At 37.1% G+C, this 17,868-nt stretch overlaps 2 protein-coding genes across 14 annotated transcripts in view; one reads left to right on the top strand and one right to left on the bottom strand.

Annotated features, from left to right (window-relative positions):
* The window catches only part of Brf (TFIIB-related factor), a 56,246-nt gene that overhangs the window by 33,045 nt on the left and 5,333 nt on the right, over positions 1-17,868 (bottom strand).
* Positions 6,668-17,630, top strand: LOC692861 (BTB/POZ domain containing protein). Of its 12 annotated transcripts, none has more exons than XM_012688837.4 (7): positions 6,668-7,006; positions 13,827-13,987; positions 14,829-15,104; positions 15,270-15,417; positions 15,721-15,937; positions 16,430-16,795; positions 16,868-17,630. In XM_012688837.4, exons 1-7 carry the CDS (start codon positions 6,900-6,902, stop codon positions 17,363-17,365), a joined length of 1,773 nt encoding a protein of 590 aa, XP_012544291.1. In that variant the 5' UTR covers positions 6,668-6,899; the 3' UTR covers positions 17,366-17,630.

Below are 17,868 nucleotides of genomic sequence, written 5' to 3'. Positions count from 1 at the left end.
TAGTTTAAAAAGTTGAAGAGTCGTTATGCAAGGGTCGCTGCTCGGAAAGCCATATTCGTCTCATGCATTCTAGATTTGCAGCCGACTGATTAGATTTTATTGGACAGTAATCTCATTATTGGACAGGCTCAGAACATATACGGCCGTCTGGTGTAGTGGTAAGTGACATGGTCACTACACAAGGGGGTCGCGGGTTCGAATCCCGCCAAGGGAAGATATTTGTATGATAAATATAAATGTCTTTTCCAGGGTTATGGATGTATATTAATATATGTATGTGTATAATAAAAATCTTACATTTATTTCCGTTATCTGGTACCTGTAACACAAGTTCTTTACGAACTTATCACGGGACCAGTTAACGTGGCGTGATTGTTAGTAAATATTTATTTATTTATTTATTATTATATAGTATAAAGATAATCAGATAATCTTCGTATTCTCAATCATCTTAGTTTAAATTGGCTCAAACTATAACGGCGTGTAAACATTCTTATTGGATACCAAATACGAAACAATTTACTGGGTCGTTCAGGTCGTTTGTATGACTTTTGTGTGATCGTGGTAAAATTCGTTTTTTTCCTATCCGCTACAAAAACTTGTACGCATTAATGGCTGGCTACTTCTAAGGAGTAAAAAATTGTTTAAAAAAACTAACAAAATACGCTTTTATAGAAAATCCAACTAAAAAATAGATAATAAATTTTAATAGATTTGAATTAAAAATAGTGTAAGAAAAAATGATTTTACTGTAAAAAAGCGTGGGGGATAAGACGTTCCGTGTATTCGTATCTTGCGATGCACCGGTGTTCGGATCCCGCAGGAAAGTACAAATCTTTGTAATGAAATACGTACTTAACAAATGTTCATGATTGACTTCCACAATGAAGTAATAGCATCGTGTAATAAAAACCTAACCCGTAAAATTTTTGTCCGCATGGGTATCTACAACCATCCTGCCTGTTTCGGCCGTATCGCGTTTCAGTTTGAAACCTGGGTTAGCCGTTGTACTGTTAAAACTGAGACTTTAGAACTCATAACTTACGGTGGCGGCATTTACGTTGTAGATGTCTATGGCCTCCGGTAACAACTTAACATCAGGTGGACAGAGCTCGTCCACCAACCAAAGCAATAAAAAAATACATTATTAGTTTTCATCACTGACAGTACATCATTCCATCACTGACGGCATAATGCCGCAGTCCGTTGCGCATCGCAAGTTAAATTAGTACCTTTTTTTTTATTTATTGCTTATATGTGTGGACGAGTTCACAGCCCACCTGATGTTAAGTGGTTACTGGAGCCCATAGACATCTACAACGTAAATGCGCCACACACCTTGAGATATAGTTCTAAGGTCTTAGTATAGTCACAACGGCTGCCCCACCCTTCAAACCGAAACGCATTACTGCTTCACGGCAAAAATAGGCGGGGCGGTGGTACCTACCTATGCGGACTCACAAGAGGTCCTACCACCAGTAAACTCACAAAAACACACAGTACCTAAGCACCTACGTCACAATAATTAAACAATTTAGGAATGAACGTGTAAAAATGCGATTAAAACTTTCCGAACATCGTCATCCATGAAAGACGACTTATCAGAAATCAAATTAACATTGCGTAAACAATTTAATTTATTTTTAATGATTTTACGTGAGATAGTTACGGTATTTCATAGCATAGACGTACCTAGAAACGTATTCCCATTGTTTAGGTTTCATCTCACGTTCAGCAATTTATTACATTAGCATTTGTTACGATCTACGAAGGTTGCTTTTTAAGAAATTGCTCCTTAATTACATAAGCTAATACATAATATACTATTGCAATAGACGATATGTTATTAAATTTACTGGTACAGTGTATTGGAAGCCCGCATACAATCGAAACTACACGTCCTTACGGATCCATCAGATCCAATAACCTTTGCATTAGACGCTTTCAGTTCTGACACTAGGAGCAGGCTTAGGGACCCCGGTAACCGTACTCGTCGAACTCTTTGTCGAGTTCGACGAGTAATCTAACCCATGAATCAGCATACTGAGTTTCTCGCCGGATCTTCTCAGCAGGTTGCGATTCCGATCCGGTAGTAGATTCATTCGCGAAGCAGCTGCTCTTGAACTGTTAGGTCCCCTTCGGAGGCGCTCAGGCAGCTGTTAGCAAATCCCAACCCTCTTGGCTGAGCCTTGCTCGCCCACCTGTCCTGGTGAAACTGGAAAGGCCTCCGGGCCACCAGTAATCCTTCAATCATAAAAAAAAAACAATCGAAAGAGTCATGCGATCCGGTTTGAAAGGTTCGACAGACTTTAATACAACCGAGATTTCGACCTGAGGATCAGAAGGTGGTCCGTGGTGGTGACGGTATTGTGGTATTAACGACGTAATACCCGTCAAATAATTTTTAATACTAAAAACTAGAAATAGAGAACGGCATTATCGGAATGGCCTTGCCATGTCAATAATTTAGCAACTAAAGCTGTGTTCAAACTTAAAACTATCAGATGTAATTTTCTTTTGAAATATTAATATCATTAACTATTAAAAGCAGACATTAATTTTATTTTAAATCAAATCATCGATTATGGAAAAGGATATTGTGGTATTGATCGCTATTGATCGCATCTTATGTGCCAATACATCGACTTCGCAATTTACATCGTCAACAAAACATCGTCTTTCTTCTCTGACGTTCTCTCTTTATATACCTAGTCCAGCCATAATTTCTGTTACAAATGAAAATACATTTTTTTTAAATGAAGTAATGTAATATTAAACAAATATGTGAAATGGTGCAAAATCGAACGATGTTCTTAATATGTACCTTATATGCTTACGTGTTCCAAATTCAAAATAATTAAAAAGTTGAAAAAAAGAAACGATATTATGTAACAGTATTTATGAACTAGTTACATATATGTACTTATTTTGAATTATTGTATGTGCATTCGACTGGACAGACTTTGATTAAACTGTTTATGTATGTTTCAGTGGGTACCTAGATAATCTAAATATACAATTAGACCCGGTAGGGGTCTCTGCAATAGCAATAGGGTTCTAGGTTTTTTATGTTTTTTTAGGGTAGGACAACATCTGACTGCTCCACTACTGTATGTATAAGATAAACAATCATTTTATCGTCAATAAAACTGTCGTAATAAATAATTTAAACACTTTGAACAATTTTTATAACCTTTCGTCTACCGCACTTAATACCGTATGACACCCTAGCCAATGTCAATAGCATTGCCCACAGGCGGCACGAGATCACGATTCTCGAAATCCTACGATGCTAAATGAACCATATAATAAAACAAAGGTGACCTAATCCAACGCACGATATGGAATTGTCGGTGACGACACTGACGACGAAACTCAGTTGCGAATACCAATTGCTGCGTGAGCCACCCACACGCCGCCGCGCCGGCTCCTTGTGAATATAAGGTGTCGATTATATGTTACAGGCCGAGTCGGTGATAGCGTGTGACCTCGACTTACTTCCAGTACAGGTAAATGAGGTACGCGACACGAATTAACGTTACGCGCTTCTGTAAAACTCTCCGCTTTCAAAATATTTAACGTATGACCAAAAAAAAATCGTGACCAAATAAAAACTGACTAACTCAGTATATATTATATAACTTTATAGTATATAGCTTTTAAACGAATCCTTTCGGAAAAGTCATTGTACATAGCATCTACACGCGAATGACGGAGTTAGTTCAATGTGCTTAGTGCGAGTTTTTTAACGTTCTCGATAGCGTAAAAGTTAATTCAAACGTATTTCATTAGAAAAATTGGGTCCGTATTTTATTAGAAAAATTGGAAATGGGATCGTTTGCCGTCGGTGTTCCAACTGAATTCAAAGAACCACTGAGGATCTTACACGCCTTAGTTTTATTATTAATATCACGGATCAATTATGGTCATGATATGTCACGTAACGGCAATCCCGAGCCACTGCCTAACTTAATCTGACACCTCTTTTTTAATAACTAATGTCACCACCCGCTAATTTCGTTCTCAAACAACCACGTCAGACAGGACCGATGTAAAGCTGTTAACCAAATATATCTACAATATCATGTGTCGACGCCATGTAATATAGATTTTAGTACACAAATAACTCAGCTATAGCTATTCAATTATTTTTCACCTAATTTCTTTTCAAGTAATTAAAAGAATCTCTAAAGTTTATTGCTACGAACTGTTTAGACATTCATCAATGTTGACAAAGCAAGCATGATTATTATCACCATTAATTAGCAAAGAACTGAACTACTGAACGAACATTTAATTAATTTTTAAGTCATTCCCTCTGAATGGCTGACTTCCGACTATGAGCAGAAAATATCTGATGTACTGTTCAAAATTAATTTGGTTTCCTTTTTTTTTTAGAAAGGAAGAATTTTTGGTGGCCCTGAAGCCTTTCCATTTTCATCAGAACATATAGGCAACCACGAACACAGTCAGGGTGGTTTACTTCCAGAAACGGTAGATACAGCATATCTATATAATATATTAATACGTGAAGCAAAAACTTTTTACACCCCTTTTTACAAAAATTGCGCGGAGGAGTATGAAATTCCCACACTTATAGAGAATATAGAGAAGTGCAGAGCGCTAATTTTTTTTTTAAGTATGCATAAAAATACTTTAATTCAATAAAGAAAACATTAAACACACTACCATGCATTTGACAGACACACATATACTCTTTGTTTATTGTAAAATTTTTGTCATTGCTTAAAATCTGTAATCAAGTTTAGAATAGGTTAGGAATATTCTTTATGTTTAATATTATTCCTCGAAATTGGCGAAATCTGTGATTATAGAAGTGTAATAAATAGTCTTTGACAAAAGACCCATAATAATGTTCAAACTTATAATTTCAATTAATTATAGTCGATTTTCGACTACTACGGGACCACTAGTAATCATAAAGAGGTCGTCGATTTTGTTCACAAATTGTATCTACGTAGCTGAAATAGACTCACCCTTAGACTACTAGCGACTAGGTAGGGAAAATATAAATTTAATTTCAATTTATTGATTGAACTAGATCTCATTGTGACCACTCAAGCATTTTTGTACAACAAATATTTTGAAAATACGAAATCAAACGTAATATTGTTTAAATATCGTTATACCTTAATCTATCTATATTTATATAAAAATGAATTGCTGTTTGTTAGTCTCGCTAAAACTCGAGAGCGGCTGGACCGATTTCGCTAATTTTGGTCTTAAATTATTTGTGAAAGTCCAAAGAAGGTTTAAAAGGTAGATACATAAATATAAAATGCCCGGAATTAAATAAAAGTGACAATTTTGGTTTTCCTTTGATGTGTCCCCCGTCGGACGGATTCCTTTTGTTTGTTTTAAGTTTATTTTATACAAAAGCTTAGGTCTTTTATTTATCGACTGAGGCACTACGAAGTCTGCCGGGTCAGCTAGTCCCAAAATAAATATCAGTGTCCGTATTTTAAACTTCATTTTGAAATGAAACATGTGATGGAGATATTTGTAATACACGTTAACGTAAATACGTATTATATTCTACAGTAATTGTTTTGTTATTTTTATTTTTTTATTGCTTAGATGGGTGGACGAGCTCACAGCCCACCTGATGTTAAGTGGTTACTGGAGCCCATAGACATCTACAACGTAAATGCGCCACCCACCTTGAGATATAAGTTCTAAGGTCTCAGTATAGTTACAACGGCTGCCCCCACCCTTCAAACCGAAACGCATTACTGCTTCGCGGCAGAAATAGGCAAGGCGGTGGTACCTACCCGTTCGGACTCACAAGAGGTCCTACCACCAGTAATTACTTAAAAACTTAGGAATGTTATTTTTGTTCGTCTCTCTACAAGGGCAACGACATTATCGTTCAAATAATAAACGAAATGATAACAATTTGTGTTTGTTATTACAGATACGTAACCGCACGATTAGATAATAGACACGCAACGGAACCTGTCATGCGCCATTGCGTTGCATCGAAACTGGTTCTTAAAAATTGTCATTTCATGTACCTAATCATGTCGCCCTGATTGCTCTCGTTCTGTGTATAAACAATGACATCGTTTACTCCCCGCTCCGTCTCGCGCGAGAGGCAGTGTGCTTAGTGCGAGTTTTTTAACGGCCTCGATAACGTAAAAGTTAATCCAACTTTGTATGCAGTTGGAACAGCGCCCTTAGCCGCAAACGTAGGCAAACGATCCCATTCCCAATTTTTCTAATGAAATACGTACCCAATTTTTCTAATGAAATACGTACTTAACAAATGTTCACGATTAACTTTCACGGTAAAGGAACAACATCGTGTAATAAAAATCAAACCCGCAAAATTATAATTTGCGTTATTACTGGTGGTAGGACCTCTTGTGAGTCCGCACGGGTAGGTACCACAGCCCCATCTATTTCTGCCGTGAAGCAGTAATGCGTTTCGGTTTGAAGGGTGAGGCAGCCGTTGTAACTTTACTGAGACCTTAGGCCTTATATCTCAAGGTGGGTGGCGCATTTCGCAGATGTCTTTGGGCTCCCGTAACCATTTAACACCAGGTGGGCTGTGACTGTGGCTCGTCCACACATGTAAGCAATATAAAAAAAAATCCGTACAAAGATGAGTTAACTTTTACGCTATCGAGAACGTTAAAAAACTCGCACTGAGCACACAGGTGTCCCTTATGGCTTACGGGTAACCTTGCGCAAGAGCCGGCCGGAGAACGTGCAGCGCCGATAGCGAGAACGGACGCAATCGTTCGACGGAACAGTCGCGGCCGTTTTGAATAACAAAAACAACAAAAACAAAACATAGTGAAGTGACCTGTGATTTGTGTTATCTTTAATTAGACAAATGAAATGTATCTCGAAGGGCGTACGACCCGAAGAATCAAATGAAGGGAAGGCCTGATTGTGTTCCTAGTAAATTGCCTGTGGTACTAGGAAAGATTTTACTTCACTGGCTCTTCACGAAGGCTGATGTAGTGTTCTTTATTTACCGGTTAGTTTTGTTTCTCTATATCTAATCTTTTACGTATTGCTGGTGAACCGGAGGCCTTGAGCAGATGACAGTAAAGTAATATCGCTATTATACGCTTCGAAAGGATTAATCCAACATCGTTTCCTTATAGTGCTGTGCCGTTGACCGCATCAATTCAATTTGTGGAAATAAAATAATTAATATCCACAGCGCGGATTTAATAAAATATTATGTTCATTTATATTAAATGTATGTTCACTATAGACTCCAAAACGTTGGGAACGATATCGATTAAATTTTCAAACAATCTTCAGCGGATGATCCTGTTAAGTTTAATGATGATCGAATCAAAGTCAAATCATATATTGTCCAGAAGAACGGGCCGGGTTATAGTAGTTAAACATAATCGTCATATACAGTGCTAGCATACTGAATAAACAAATGACGATCAGTAGGTACCTACTTCCTTAAATGTAAGGATACTAAAACACGATTCGATCGCCTTGTTATTCTCGTGACCTTGCTCACAGTAAGACGTGGTCCGGGCTTAATGGTTTTAAGAACCACTTTTGGATGGTAATAGGTAAAGTAGATAACACTACTCGTGCAATTTCTAATTTTTTTTTGTAATTTTTTTTTCCTACCTAATCTGATAGCCTTGAGAGACTATATCAGCGTAACCTTTACTAGTAGGTGAGCTCACGGGGCTCAAACCTGACGACGTTGCTAACACGAACCCTAGCAAAAGCCGTGCTTCGCAGAATCTACCACCGGATCGTAAACGCGACCCACTGAGATTCGGCGAGAAACTCTGTGGGCTGTGTCTGAGGGTTAATTTACTCGTCGAGCCCTTCGTCGCGAGCGACGGGTTCGACGAGAACGATGACCGGTGCTTGAGGTACCTAAAAGCACCGTTAGTGGATCGGGAGGATCCGAAATGAGGTGTTTGGGGCGACGTCGACTGCTTTCCATTCTGTCCGCAGGATCGGGAATACAATTTCTAAGCGCGCCACCCATAAACATAAATCTATCTTTCTGTTCAAACGATTCAATTAAAACAGTATTGTACGAAACATAACCTTCCCCGCGACCATGTATTTTGTACATAAACTTATCTTTTTATACATTCAAAAGTATCTATGGCGGTTAGCAGCTAAAAGGTGTCAGAAGTGACCTCTAGCTCCAATAAAATAAAGTATGATTTCGTGAGAAGGCTGAATCTGAGAAGTCTGTGAAGGCGCAAATATATTTTTAGAATCAAACAAACGTGTTTTTGAAAATCACATTTTTTTTTACTTTGGTAACGTACGTCTTTTATTTGATCATTCACGATGATATTTATACAGTTTTATTGAAACCAATTACGCGCCAATTAGATTTCGTTGTGGGTACAACGCCAGAACCTACCACGAAGTACGAACCACAACAGTACAAAGGTTTAACACAATCAAATAAACGACGAACGGACGCATGAACCACGTACGTACAAAGCACACATTTTACATTCTTATATTAATCAAGAAGATAATATATTTTTTCCTGCCTATGCTGATAGCATTAAGAGGCTATTTCAGCTTCGCCCTAACATGTAGGTGAGCTCACGGGGCTCTAACCGCAGTGTTGCTAGCACTGACCCTAGCTAGAGCAGTGCTTCGCAGAATTTACCACCGGATCGGAAACGCGACCCACTGAGAGGATCCGGCGAGAAACTCAGTAGGTTGTGTGGGTTAATTCGCTCGTCGAGCCCTTCGTCGCAAGCGACGGGTTCGACAAGAACGGTGACCGGTGCTTGTGGTACCTAAAAACACCGTTAATGGATCGAGAGGATCCGTAATGACGTGAAAAGAGTACCGCTATCACGCGTGCTCAAGCTTTTTATTTATCACTAGCGACCCGCCGTCGCTTCGCTTCGGAAACTGTAATTTATTATTGATTTCTCCACTATTTAATGGATGTTATTATACATATAAACCTTCCTCTTCAATCGCTCTAAACTGCATCAAAGTCCGTTGCGTAGTTTTAAAGATTTAAGCATACATAGGGATATAGGGACAGAGAAAGCGACTTTGTTTTATACTATGTAGTGATATCGGCACATCTGCAGAGCTAAAAGAAGACCGTTATAATTACCGTTATAATTCTCTGTATCTTCGACTACTCACCAAAGTATATTGTTCTTTATAATAATGTACATTTTTTTTCTATATTAGTGTAGAACTCCGTATGCCGCCCGGTGCTACGAGTATAATATATGTATACAATATATATGTTTTTGTTCCCTTTGAAGACATGTTAATGTATGGCCCATTTGCTGATGTTTGCTCATTGTCGCTCGACAAAATTGAGTTCCGAAAAATCTTTTCGAACGTCTTTTGTGGTAGAACAATTGTAGTGCTTGGGCGTGAGGATCTATTCCACTGTGAGTACGCGCCGTGGTTCCAGGAAGCACAGATGAGGTCTGGCTCGGTGACTAGAGGTGCCGTAAGGTATTGATGATGAGGATCATTTCAGATAAATCCTCCGAAACCACGCCATGGAACAGGTACAAAACAACGAAAACCAAAGTGACTTTGTATAGGTTCAAAGGATTTGTGAGATTAGGATTATCACCGATGATGTACGCGTACCGAAAACAGCATCTGAACCGATTTTGACGAAACGTTTTGTGTTGTATTTATAAATACTTTATCTGCCCAGAAAGACGAAGCCCAGAGATAAGACCAAATACAATGAGCTCCCGCTTCGTATTAATAATTCCGCATTTGAATACCGAGCCGCGTTTACAGACCAACTGGTATTTAATGTTTAACGGAACACAGGTGCAAGAATGTTGGTATCCCCACTTAAAATGTAAGGTTGTGTGCGCATTATTTTTATTATAACACCGCTTCTATTATTCGAAATGAAGTGCATAAATACTAAAGGCAGTACATAATTATTCCAACGATAATTATTCCAGTCAATATTTATTCCAACGCGGTCTCACAATACGTCATGCCACTATGCGAGTTAAAATATTATATATTAACGTGAGGTAATTTTAATAGGTAACATCTGACAATTCGTCAAAATTCAACAACGTAACCTTGTAACAGCGGGGATAAATTAATAATATATTTTTTTCTAACTAACTATAATATAAAAATAAATAAAAAATAACTAAATATATAAATCATTGATGTTATGTACAATTTAGGTGGGTTGTTGCTATTTAGTATATATGGTATTATTAAGATTCAATAAAAAAAATCCAAAAAATACGCGATCTATTCTAATACACATAGTAGATATGAATATTAAAGAATTCAATACATTAATTCTGCACTTTCTATTTGTATTAAAACAGTTACATAACAAGGTTTTTACGTTCTGCATACTAACTATTAGCTCACATTAATTAAACGTGGGTTTCCAGGATTGGTTAGTGATTCAGTTTTTTTTGCGAATATATATAGACGAACTAAAGACCTACCCGATATTTAGTGTTTACTGGAGCTTAAAGATATGTCAACGTACATACCGCCACGTATCTTGCGACAAGAGACCTATGTCTAAATTATATAGTAATTACGCAAATTATAATTTCTAGGGATTAATTACGATATTACAATAATTATCGACATAGTCACTCGATACGAACACACTGGGAGTATTATCCATTATTTAAACTTATTAGTATGCATATGTAGTGCGCGCCACGGTACTGGTATTCCACGCTGATAAACGTCATACAACTAGAAGAAAACTTAATTGAGACCGCTACAATATTCGTAAAATTATTATTATTATTATTAATAATTTTCCTACCTAAGCTGATAGCCTTAGGGGCTATTTCAGCGTAACCCTAACGTTTGTAGGTGAGCTCACGGGGCTCAAACCTGATGACGTTGCTAACACGAACCCTAGCAAGAGCCGTGCTTCGCAGAATCTACCACCGGATCGGAAACGCGACCCACTGAGAAGATCCGGCGAGAAACTCAGTGGGCTGTGTCTGATAGTTAATTTACTCGTCGAGCCCTTCTTCGCAAGCGACGGGTTCGACGAGAACGGTGACCGGTGCTTGAAGTACCTAAAAGCACCGTTAGTGGATCGGGAGGATCCGAGATGACGTGTTTTGGGCGACGTCGACTGCTTTCCATTCTGTCCGCAGGATCGGTAATGTAGTTACCGGCGGCGTAAAATTATAATAATCCGATAAACGAAGCGCGAACGCTTAAACATGAACAAGAACAGGAATCTTAGGATTTTAATATTAAATATACCTATATTTTTACATTTTTAATATACAACAGTTCTAAACCGAGTTCAATGAATTTTTTTATTTTTTTATTGCTTAGGTGTGTGGACGAGCTCACAGCCCACCTGGTGTTAAGTGGTTACTGGAGCCCATAGACATCTACAACGTAAATGCGCCACACACTTTGAGATATAGTTCTAAGGTCTCAGTATTGTCACAACGGCTGCCCCACCCTTCAAACCGAAACGCATTACTGCTTCACGGCAGAAATAGGCGGGGCGGTGGTACCTACCCGTGCGGACTCACAAGAGGTCCTACCACCAGTAATTACGCAAATTATTATTTTGCGGGTTTGATTTTTATTACACGATGTTATTCCTTCACCGTGGAAGTCAATCGTGAACATTTGTTAAGTACGTATTTCATAAAAAAATTGGTACCCGCCTGCGGGATTCGAACACCGGTGCATCGCTCGATACGAATGCACCGGACGTCTTATCCTTTAGGCCACGACGACTTGAATTTTAAGAATGGGACCATTTTGACATAAAACCCTTAAAAAAATAAGAATTTTCTAATTAAACATAAATGACATGATATCGGTAAAGTTAAATTTCGTGGCGTGCAACCTCTTTGACAGGATATACGACCTACAATGACTAAAAGACGTAGACTCAGACGGAGATTTGACAATGTGACTTTTCAAGACTGGTCAAGACGGCTAACAAGAAGGAAAAAGAAAAGGTATAACAACTTAATACCAAATGAACGAACTGATCGTTCAATATATCGACGCCCTAGACACGCCCTTACGGATCCATCAGATCCAACTCTTGCATTAGACGTCTTCAGCTCCAACGCTACGATCAGACTTAGGGACCCCGATAACCTTCCTCGTCAAACTCGGCAGTTTTCGACAGTATGCATCAGCCTGCTGAGCTTCTGCGATTTCGATCCGGTAGTAGATTCATTCGTGAAGCAGCTACTTTTAAGGTGTTGTTAGGTCTCCCTAGGCGCTCGGGTAGTTGTTAGCAAATTCAACCCCTTCTGGCTAAGCCCTTGCTCACCCACCTGTCCGTGTGAAACTGGAAAGGCCTCTGGGCCACGACTAATCCCTCATTCATAAAAAAAAAACAGCAAATTAATACAATCGAACATAGGCGTCCTTCTTTGTCAAAGCGGGCAAAAACAAAAAAAAACACGATTATTACGCAAGCAATGCAATTATTGTACTACCGTCGATCCCTCTTCTATGATTATGACTGTCGGTACTTGAACCATTGTACCATGGTTCACTTGCGGACTAAATAATAAGTCGTCGTGGCCTAAAGGATAAGACGTCCGGTGTATTCGTAGCGATGCAACGGTGTTCGAATCCCGCAGGCGAGTACCAATTTTTCAAATGAAATACGTACTTAACAATTGTTCACGATTGACTTCCACGGTGAAGGAATAACATCGTATAATAAAAATCAAAACCCGCAAAATTATAATTTGCGTAATTACTGGTGGTATGACCTCTTGTGAGTCCGCACCGGTAGGTACCACCGCCCCGCCTATTTCTGCCGTGAAGCAGTAATGCGTTGCGGTTTGAAGGGTGGGGCAGCCGTTGTAACCATACTGAGACCTTAAAACTTCTATCTCAAGGTGTGTGGCGCATTTACGTTGTAGATGTCTATGGGTTCCAGTAACCACTTAACACCGGGTGGGCTGTGAGCTCGTCCACACATCTAGGCAATAAAAAATAAAAAAATAATAATAATAGTAATGGTTGGTTCGAAGTAAGTATCAGTTGAATGGCATATTTGAAATGTATTGAACTGATAATTACTTTTAATAAATGTATCTTTTTTATTTGATTGGTTTTGTTAATTTTGAGTGCGTTTCAAAGATACTATGTACACATATGGACTTAATGTTGTCTGAAATGAAATAAATCATTCATCATTCATTCATTCATTCTTCTTCTTAAATTTGGTGAAAATTACATTAAACCGATTGATAAAAGGATATTTAAGGATATTTTATGACCTTACGCGGTTACTAGTCCGAAGACTTCTCCCTGTTAAAAAGAAATAAAAATTAAATGAAAAAAAAAACACCCCTAATAGACTACGCAGTAAACAAGACTTAAATTCATGAATACAAAAATCTTAGATAAAAATGCACCTTGGAGAAAAAGTAGTATCAATTTTGGCGAAGTCGGGTCTACGCCAGTAAAAATAAATATATTTATGTATGTGTGTATTTGAATGTACCTAATTTAACCATAGCGGAATTTGGAAAACAAACGCCATCTATCGAGTAGTACCGTAAGCGCGCACAGTTCCAAAATAATATTAATGCCCGTTAATAAAAATTTTGACATCGTAGTCTTTTTTTAAAATAAGAACTCGTTGTTATTAAGAAGTAGCACTAAAATGTTTGATCGAAATCTATCCAGCTTTGCGTAATACGCGCACAACGACAGAACTCTTTTAATTTATTTATACAATTTTGACACAATTTAGCACCCAAATAGTTCGCTATTGTTTCTCAATACTCGAGGCGATAACCCTTACTATGTCGGAATTTACATTTTAATTTATTCATTTATCTTTTCAGTTTTCTTTGGTATGCGTGTCATTTACAAGTCCGATCCTCAATGAACAGCGGCGTGGATTTTTTTGAAAGTTTAATCGACGAAGACGGGCGTTTCGCTGAATATAATTGTCAGGAACCAGCGCAACGGGGACAAAGACAGCGACAGCGACCCCACGTGCAGGGTAATTTACCTGTTAATGTTTTGCCCGTGTACTGTAATATTGGTTGGCTCTCATTACCATCTGAGTGACCGGTTTAGTACTACACCTATAACATCATTTAAACACTATGAAGAAGTAAGGAGGACTATCTTGCTTGCTTGTATTAAAACCGCCAATTTAGAACGTGAAGATAAAATATTTTTTCTAATTGAAACCATTATTACACTGAATAATAAAAATAAAAATGGAGTATTTTTAGACATTTAGTGTTTGAGAAACTACTTGAGGTACTACTTTAGGGAAATGGAAGGTCCCCAGTTTTTCACTAAATGTCAATTGTATACTGAGTAAATTCTATAGTTATAACTAAATAATTTAGCAAAAAAGGTTATTACAACTGAATTAAGCTAAAAAGCCCAGTAATCATGAGCCGTAAGCAAGTAACCAAAAACAAAGCAAAATGGCCGACGACTTGATGTCAAAGTCTGAGTAAATCGCGTATCTAATGTTTGGAATTTGTTGTTTATTATTATAAAATTAAACGGGACTCACGTTCACAATGTCGAACTTGTGTTCTAGAATTGTTTCGAAACCTCAAAAAAGATTGCAAGACAGTAGGGATAGCATGTCTGTAGCGCAAACCAATACTTGGATGAATGGTAAGATAGGTAGTATTGATTTTGAACAAAAATAGTTTTATTTGCTCCGCATTATCCAGATGCTATCATGTGTAACAATAAAATTATAATACAAAGTTCTATATCATTATCCGCCACAATATAATTTTTAAATAGCATTGAATTAATTCAGTTCATTAACATCGGAACCCACCACTAAAGGTTTGCAAATCCTGTTACAGCAGAAAATATTAACAATGGTGGCGGGCTTTCCCTGTCTCCACCACACACTGTATCACAGCGAGAGACTGGTACACAGGTGTCTCAGTGCTATAGCGGGCCTCCCTCACCTTGTGGGTCATCAAGTGCGACCACGTCGCCAGCGAGTTCGCCAGCACCTCCTGGTACCGCCACCCTGGATCCCAACTGGCAAGCGACAAAGCCTACAGTTCGAGAGAGAAACGCTGCTATGTTCAATAACCAGCTAATGTCTGATATTACTTTTATTGTCGGAGCCCCAGGTTAATCTTTTTTTTTTCATAATTAACATTTCAAAAGCTTTTTTGTGAGTACAAATAAGATCGAAGTGAAGTTATGTAATACAATTTACGATAGAATTTATTATCAATAAAATAAAATTAGTGAGATAGGTAAAAGCGAGTAATTTTTGCTAATTAACATTACAGGACACACAAAGATTATACCAGCACACAAATATGTGTTAGCAACTGCAAGTTCAGTCTTCTATGCTATGTTTTATGGAGGTTTGGCAGAATGTAAACAAGAAATTGAGGTTCCAGATGTAGAGCCATCTGCGTTCCTTGCTTTACTAAAGTAAGAGGATTTGTCTTTTAACAGTTTATTTTGAACTTACTTCAAAAAAGAAATATGTCAACAATTTTCTACCATTTTCTTTATTACCTCACAGCTTACTCTAGGTGAACTGCTCATCAAAATGATTCATTTTTTTTTAACGTCCCATTCAAACTTTATTAAGATCTGAGTAGTTTTTGAGTTATGCTTAACATTCAACTACATTCAAAATGTTCTCCTATTAATTTTTTTAAGTTTGTTTTCATTTTTGTTAAAATATATACTATGTTTTGATCGTTTTTAATTTCATTTTATAATTTTCAGGTATATTTACTGTGATGAAATCCAACTGGAGGCAGATACTGTATTATCAACTCTCTATGTAGCCAAAAAATATATTGTACCTCATCTGGCTAAGGCATGTGTCAATTATTTGGAAACTAGTCTCACAGCAAAAAATGCATGCCTTCTTTTAAGTCAGTCTCGACTTTTTGAGGAGCCTGAACTAATGCAGAGATGCTGGGAGGTCATAGATGCCCAGGTATGTGAATCAAGTGAAAACCTGGCAACCATTTGTCTAGAACCTTCATCATCCTACAGTAGTATGCTTATGGAACTATCAGAATCTTCAAGCCAAAACTTATCCAGTCCAGAAAGTTACAACAGTATTGAGAATATATCTAAAATATTATAACTATAACTGTAATTGAACATAAAATACACTCAATGAATCTCTTAACCACATTTGTGCCAAGAATAATTTTAAACTTTTTAGGTTTTGATTTCAGTGTTAATTTTTGCTGTGATGTAACATTCCTATCCTCATTTTTATGTATTTCTAGTCTTAGGTAAATTTATTATCAAGCTATATTAGCTGCAATACAATTTGATATTAATTAACTAAAGTGATGTACTGTAACTATTGTTATATCAATGTTATGTTACTTATTTTTTTTAATAAATAAAATAAATATTACAAATTGTATTGCAGTTTTTTTCCTACACCATAAGTAATATAGCCATTTTATTCCAGGCTGAAATGGCTTTGACGTCAGAAGGGTTTGTGGACATTGATATGTCGACATTGGAGTCAGTGTTAGCAAGGGAAACTCTGAACTGTAAAGAAATTAACTTATTTGAGTCAGCATTAGCATGGGCACATGCTGAATGTATGCGTAGAGATATAGATCCTTCACCAATTAACAAAAGAGCGATGCTTGGAAATGCCATATACTTGATCAGATTTCCCACAATGTCTTTAGAAGAATTTGCAAACAGTGCTGCTCAACTTGGAATACTAACCCCGCAAGAAACCATAGATATATTCTTGCATTTTACTGCATGCAGTAAACCAATGCTATCTTATCCCATTAAATCCAGAGCTGGATTGAAAGCTCAGGTAAATATATGTCAAAATTCACTTTACTTCAATTATTTAATGGCTGTGAAGTTAATATTTATTTCTTTGCAGATTTGCCACAGATTTCAATCATGTGCCTACAGGAGTAATCAGTGGAGGTACAGAGGACGATGTGACTCTATACAGTTCTGTGTAGATAAAAGAATATTTGTTGTTGGATTCGGACTTTATGGATCTTCAAATGGTGCAGCTGATTATAATGTTAAAATTGAATTAAAACGCCTCGGAAGAGTTCTAGCAGAGAATAATACAAAGTTCTTCTCTGATGGTTCAAGCAACACTTTTCATGTATACTTTGAAAACCCCATTCAAATTGAACCTGAATATTTCTACACTGCATCAGCAATACTAGATGGGAGTGAATTAAGCTATTTTGGACAAGAAGGCTTGAGTGAGGTGTATATGGGCACAGTGACATTCCAGTTTCACTGTTCTTCTGAGAGTACTAATGGTACTGGAGTGCAAGGAGGACAAATACCTGAACTCATTTATTATGGACCTACTATATGTGCTCCTGCTATTAAGAATTCTAGTCCAAATGAAGACTGACAAAAGCCTATTAATCACCCTGTCAATTACTATTCAGTATGAACCAGGGCTGAGAAAATTCAATTAAATATTATGTATAGTTAACACATACTTAACCATTCCCAAAGTGTTAAAATTTGTTTTGTTGAAAATATGATAGATCTTATGTATATTGTTGAACTTTAATAGAGTTATAAGAGAATGTGATATGGGTGTTGTAAAAGCTCTCTAAGCTATTAGAAATTAGATCTATTCAATAAATTCTTTGGAATAAAAAATAATTAAACATTATTTTCTCTACTGTCCGATTTATTTTGAAGTTATTATTTGATTAACTTAGCTGTGTCTGCAATCAATATTTATTATAAAACCATAAGTTGCATTTTCAACTTTTGTCCTTGTTGTTTTTACACGAAAACAATAAACAACTTAAAACGATAAACTTTAAAAGAAATTGAAATTGTATTTCATCAATTGCATAATGTAGAATAGAGCTTAAACAATATAGGATTTTAATGTTGCAA

Source organism: Bombyx mori, chromosome 25 (assembly GCF_030269925.1).
Source record: "Bombyx mori chromosome 25, ASM3026992v2".
NCBI lineage: Eukaryota > Metazoa > Arthropoda > Insecta > Lepidoptera > Bombycidae > Bombyx > Bombyx mori.
The sequence above is the reverse complement of the archived record's forward strand: the minus strand, read 5'-3'. Positions and strand labels throughout refer to the sequence as shown.

Excerpts from the sequence above, each read along its gene's own strand:
- LOC692861 (XM_062675988.1), top strand. The coding sequence starts at position 6,900 with ATGAAGGGAAGGCCTGATTGTGTTCCTAGTAAATTGCCTGTGGTACTA. Across the intron at positions 15,105-15,269 it reads TTTTATTGTCGGAGCCCCAG|GACACACAAAGATTATACCA; the intron begins GTTAATCTTTTT and ends TTAACATTACAG. Across the intron at positions 15,418-15,720 it reads GCGTTCCTTGCTTTACTAAA|GTATATTTACTGTGATGAAA; the intron begins GTAAGAGGATTT and ends TATAATTTTCAG.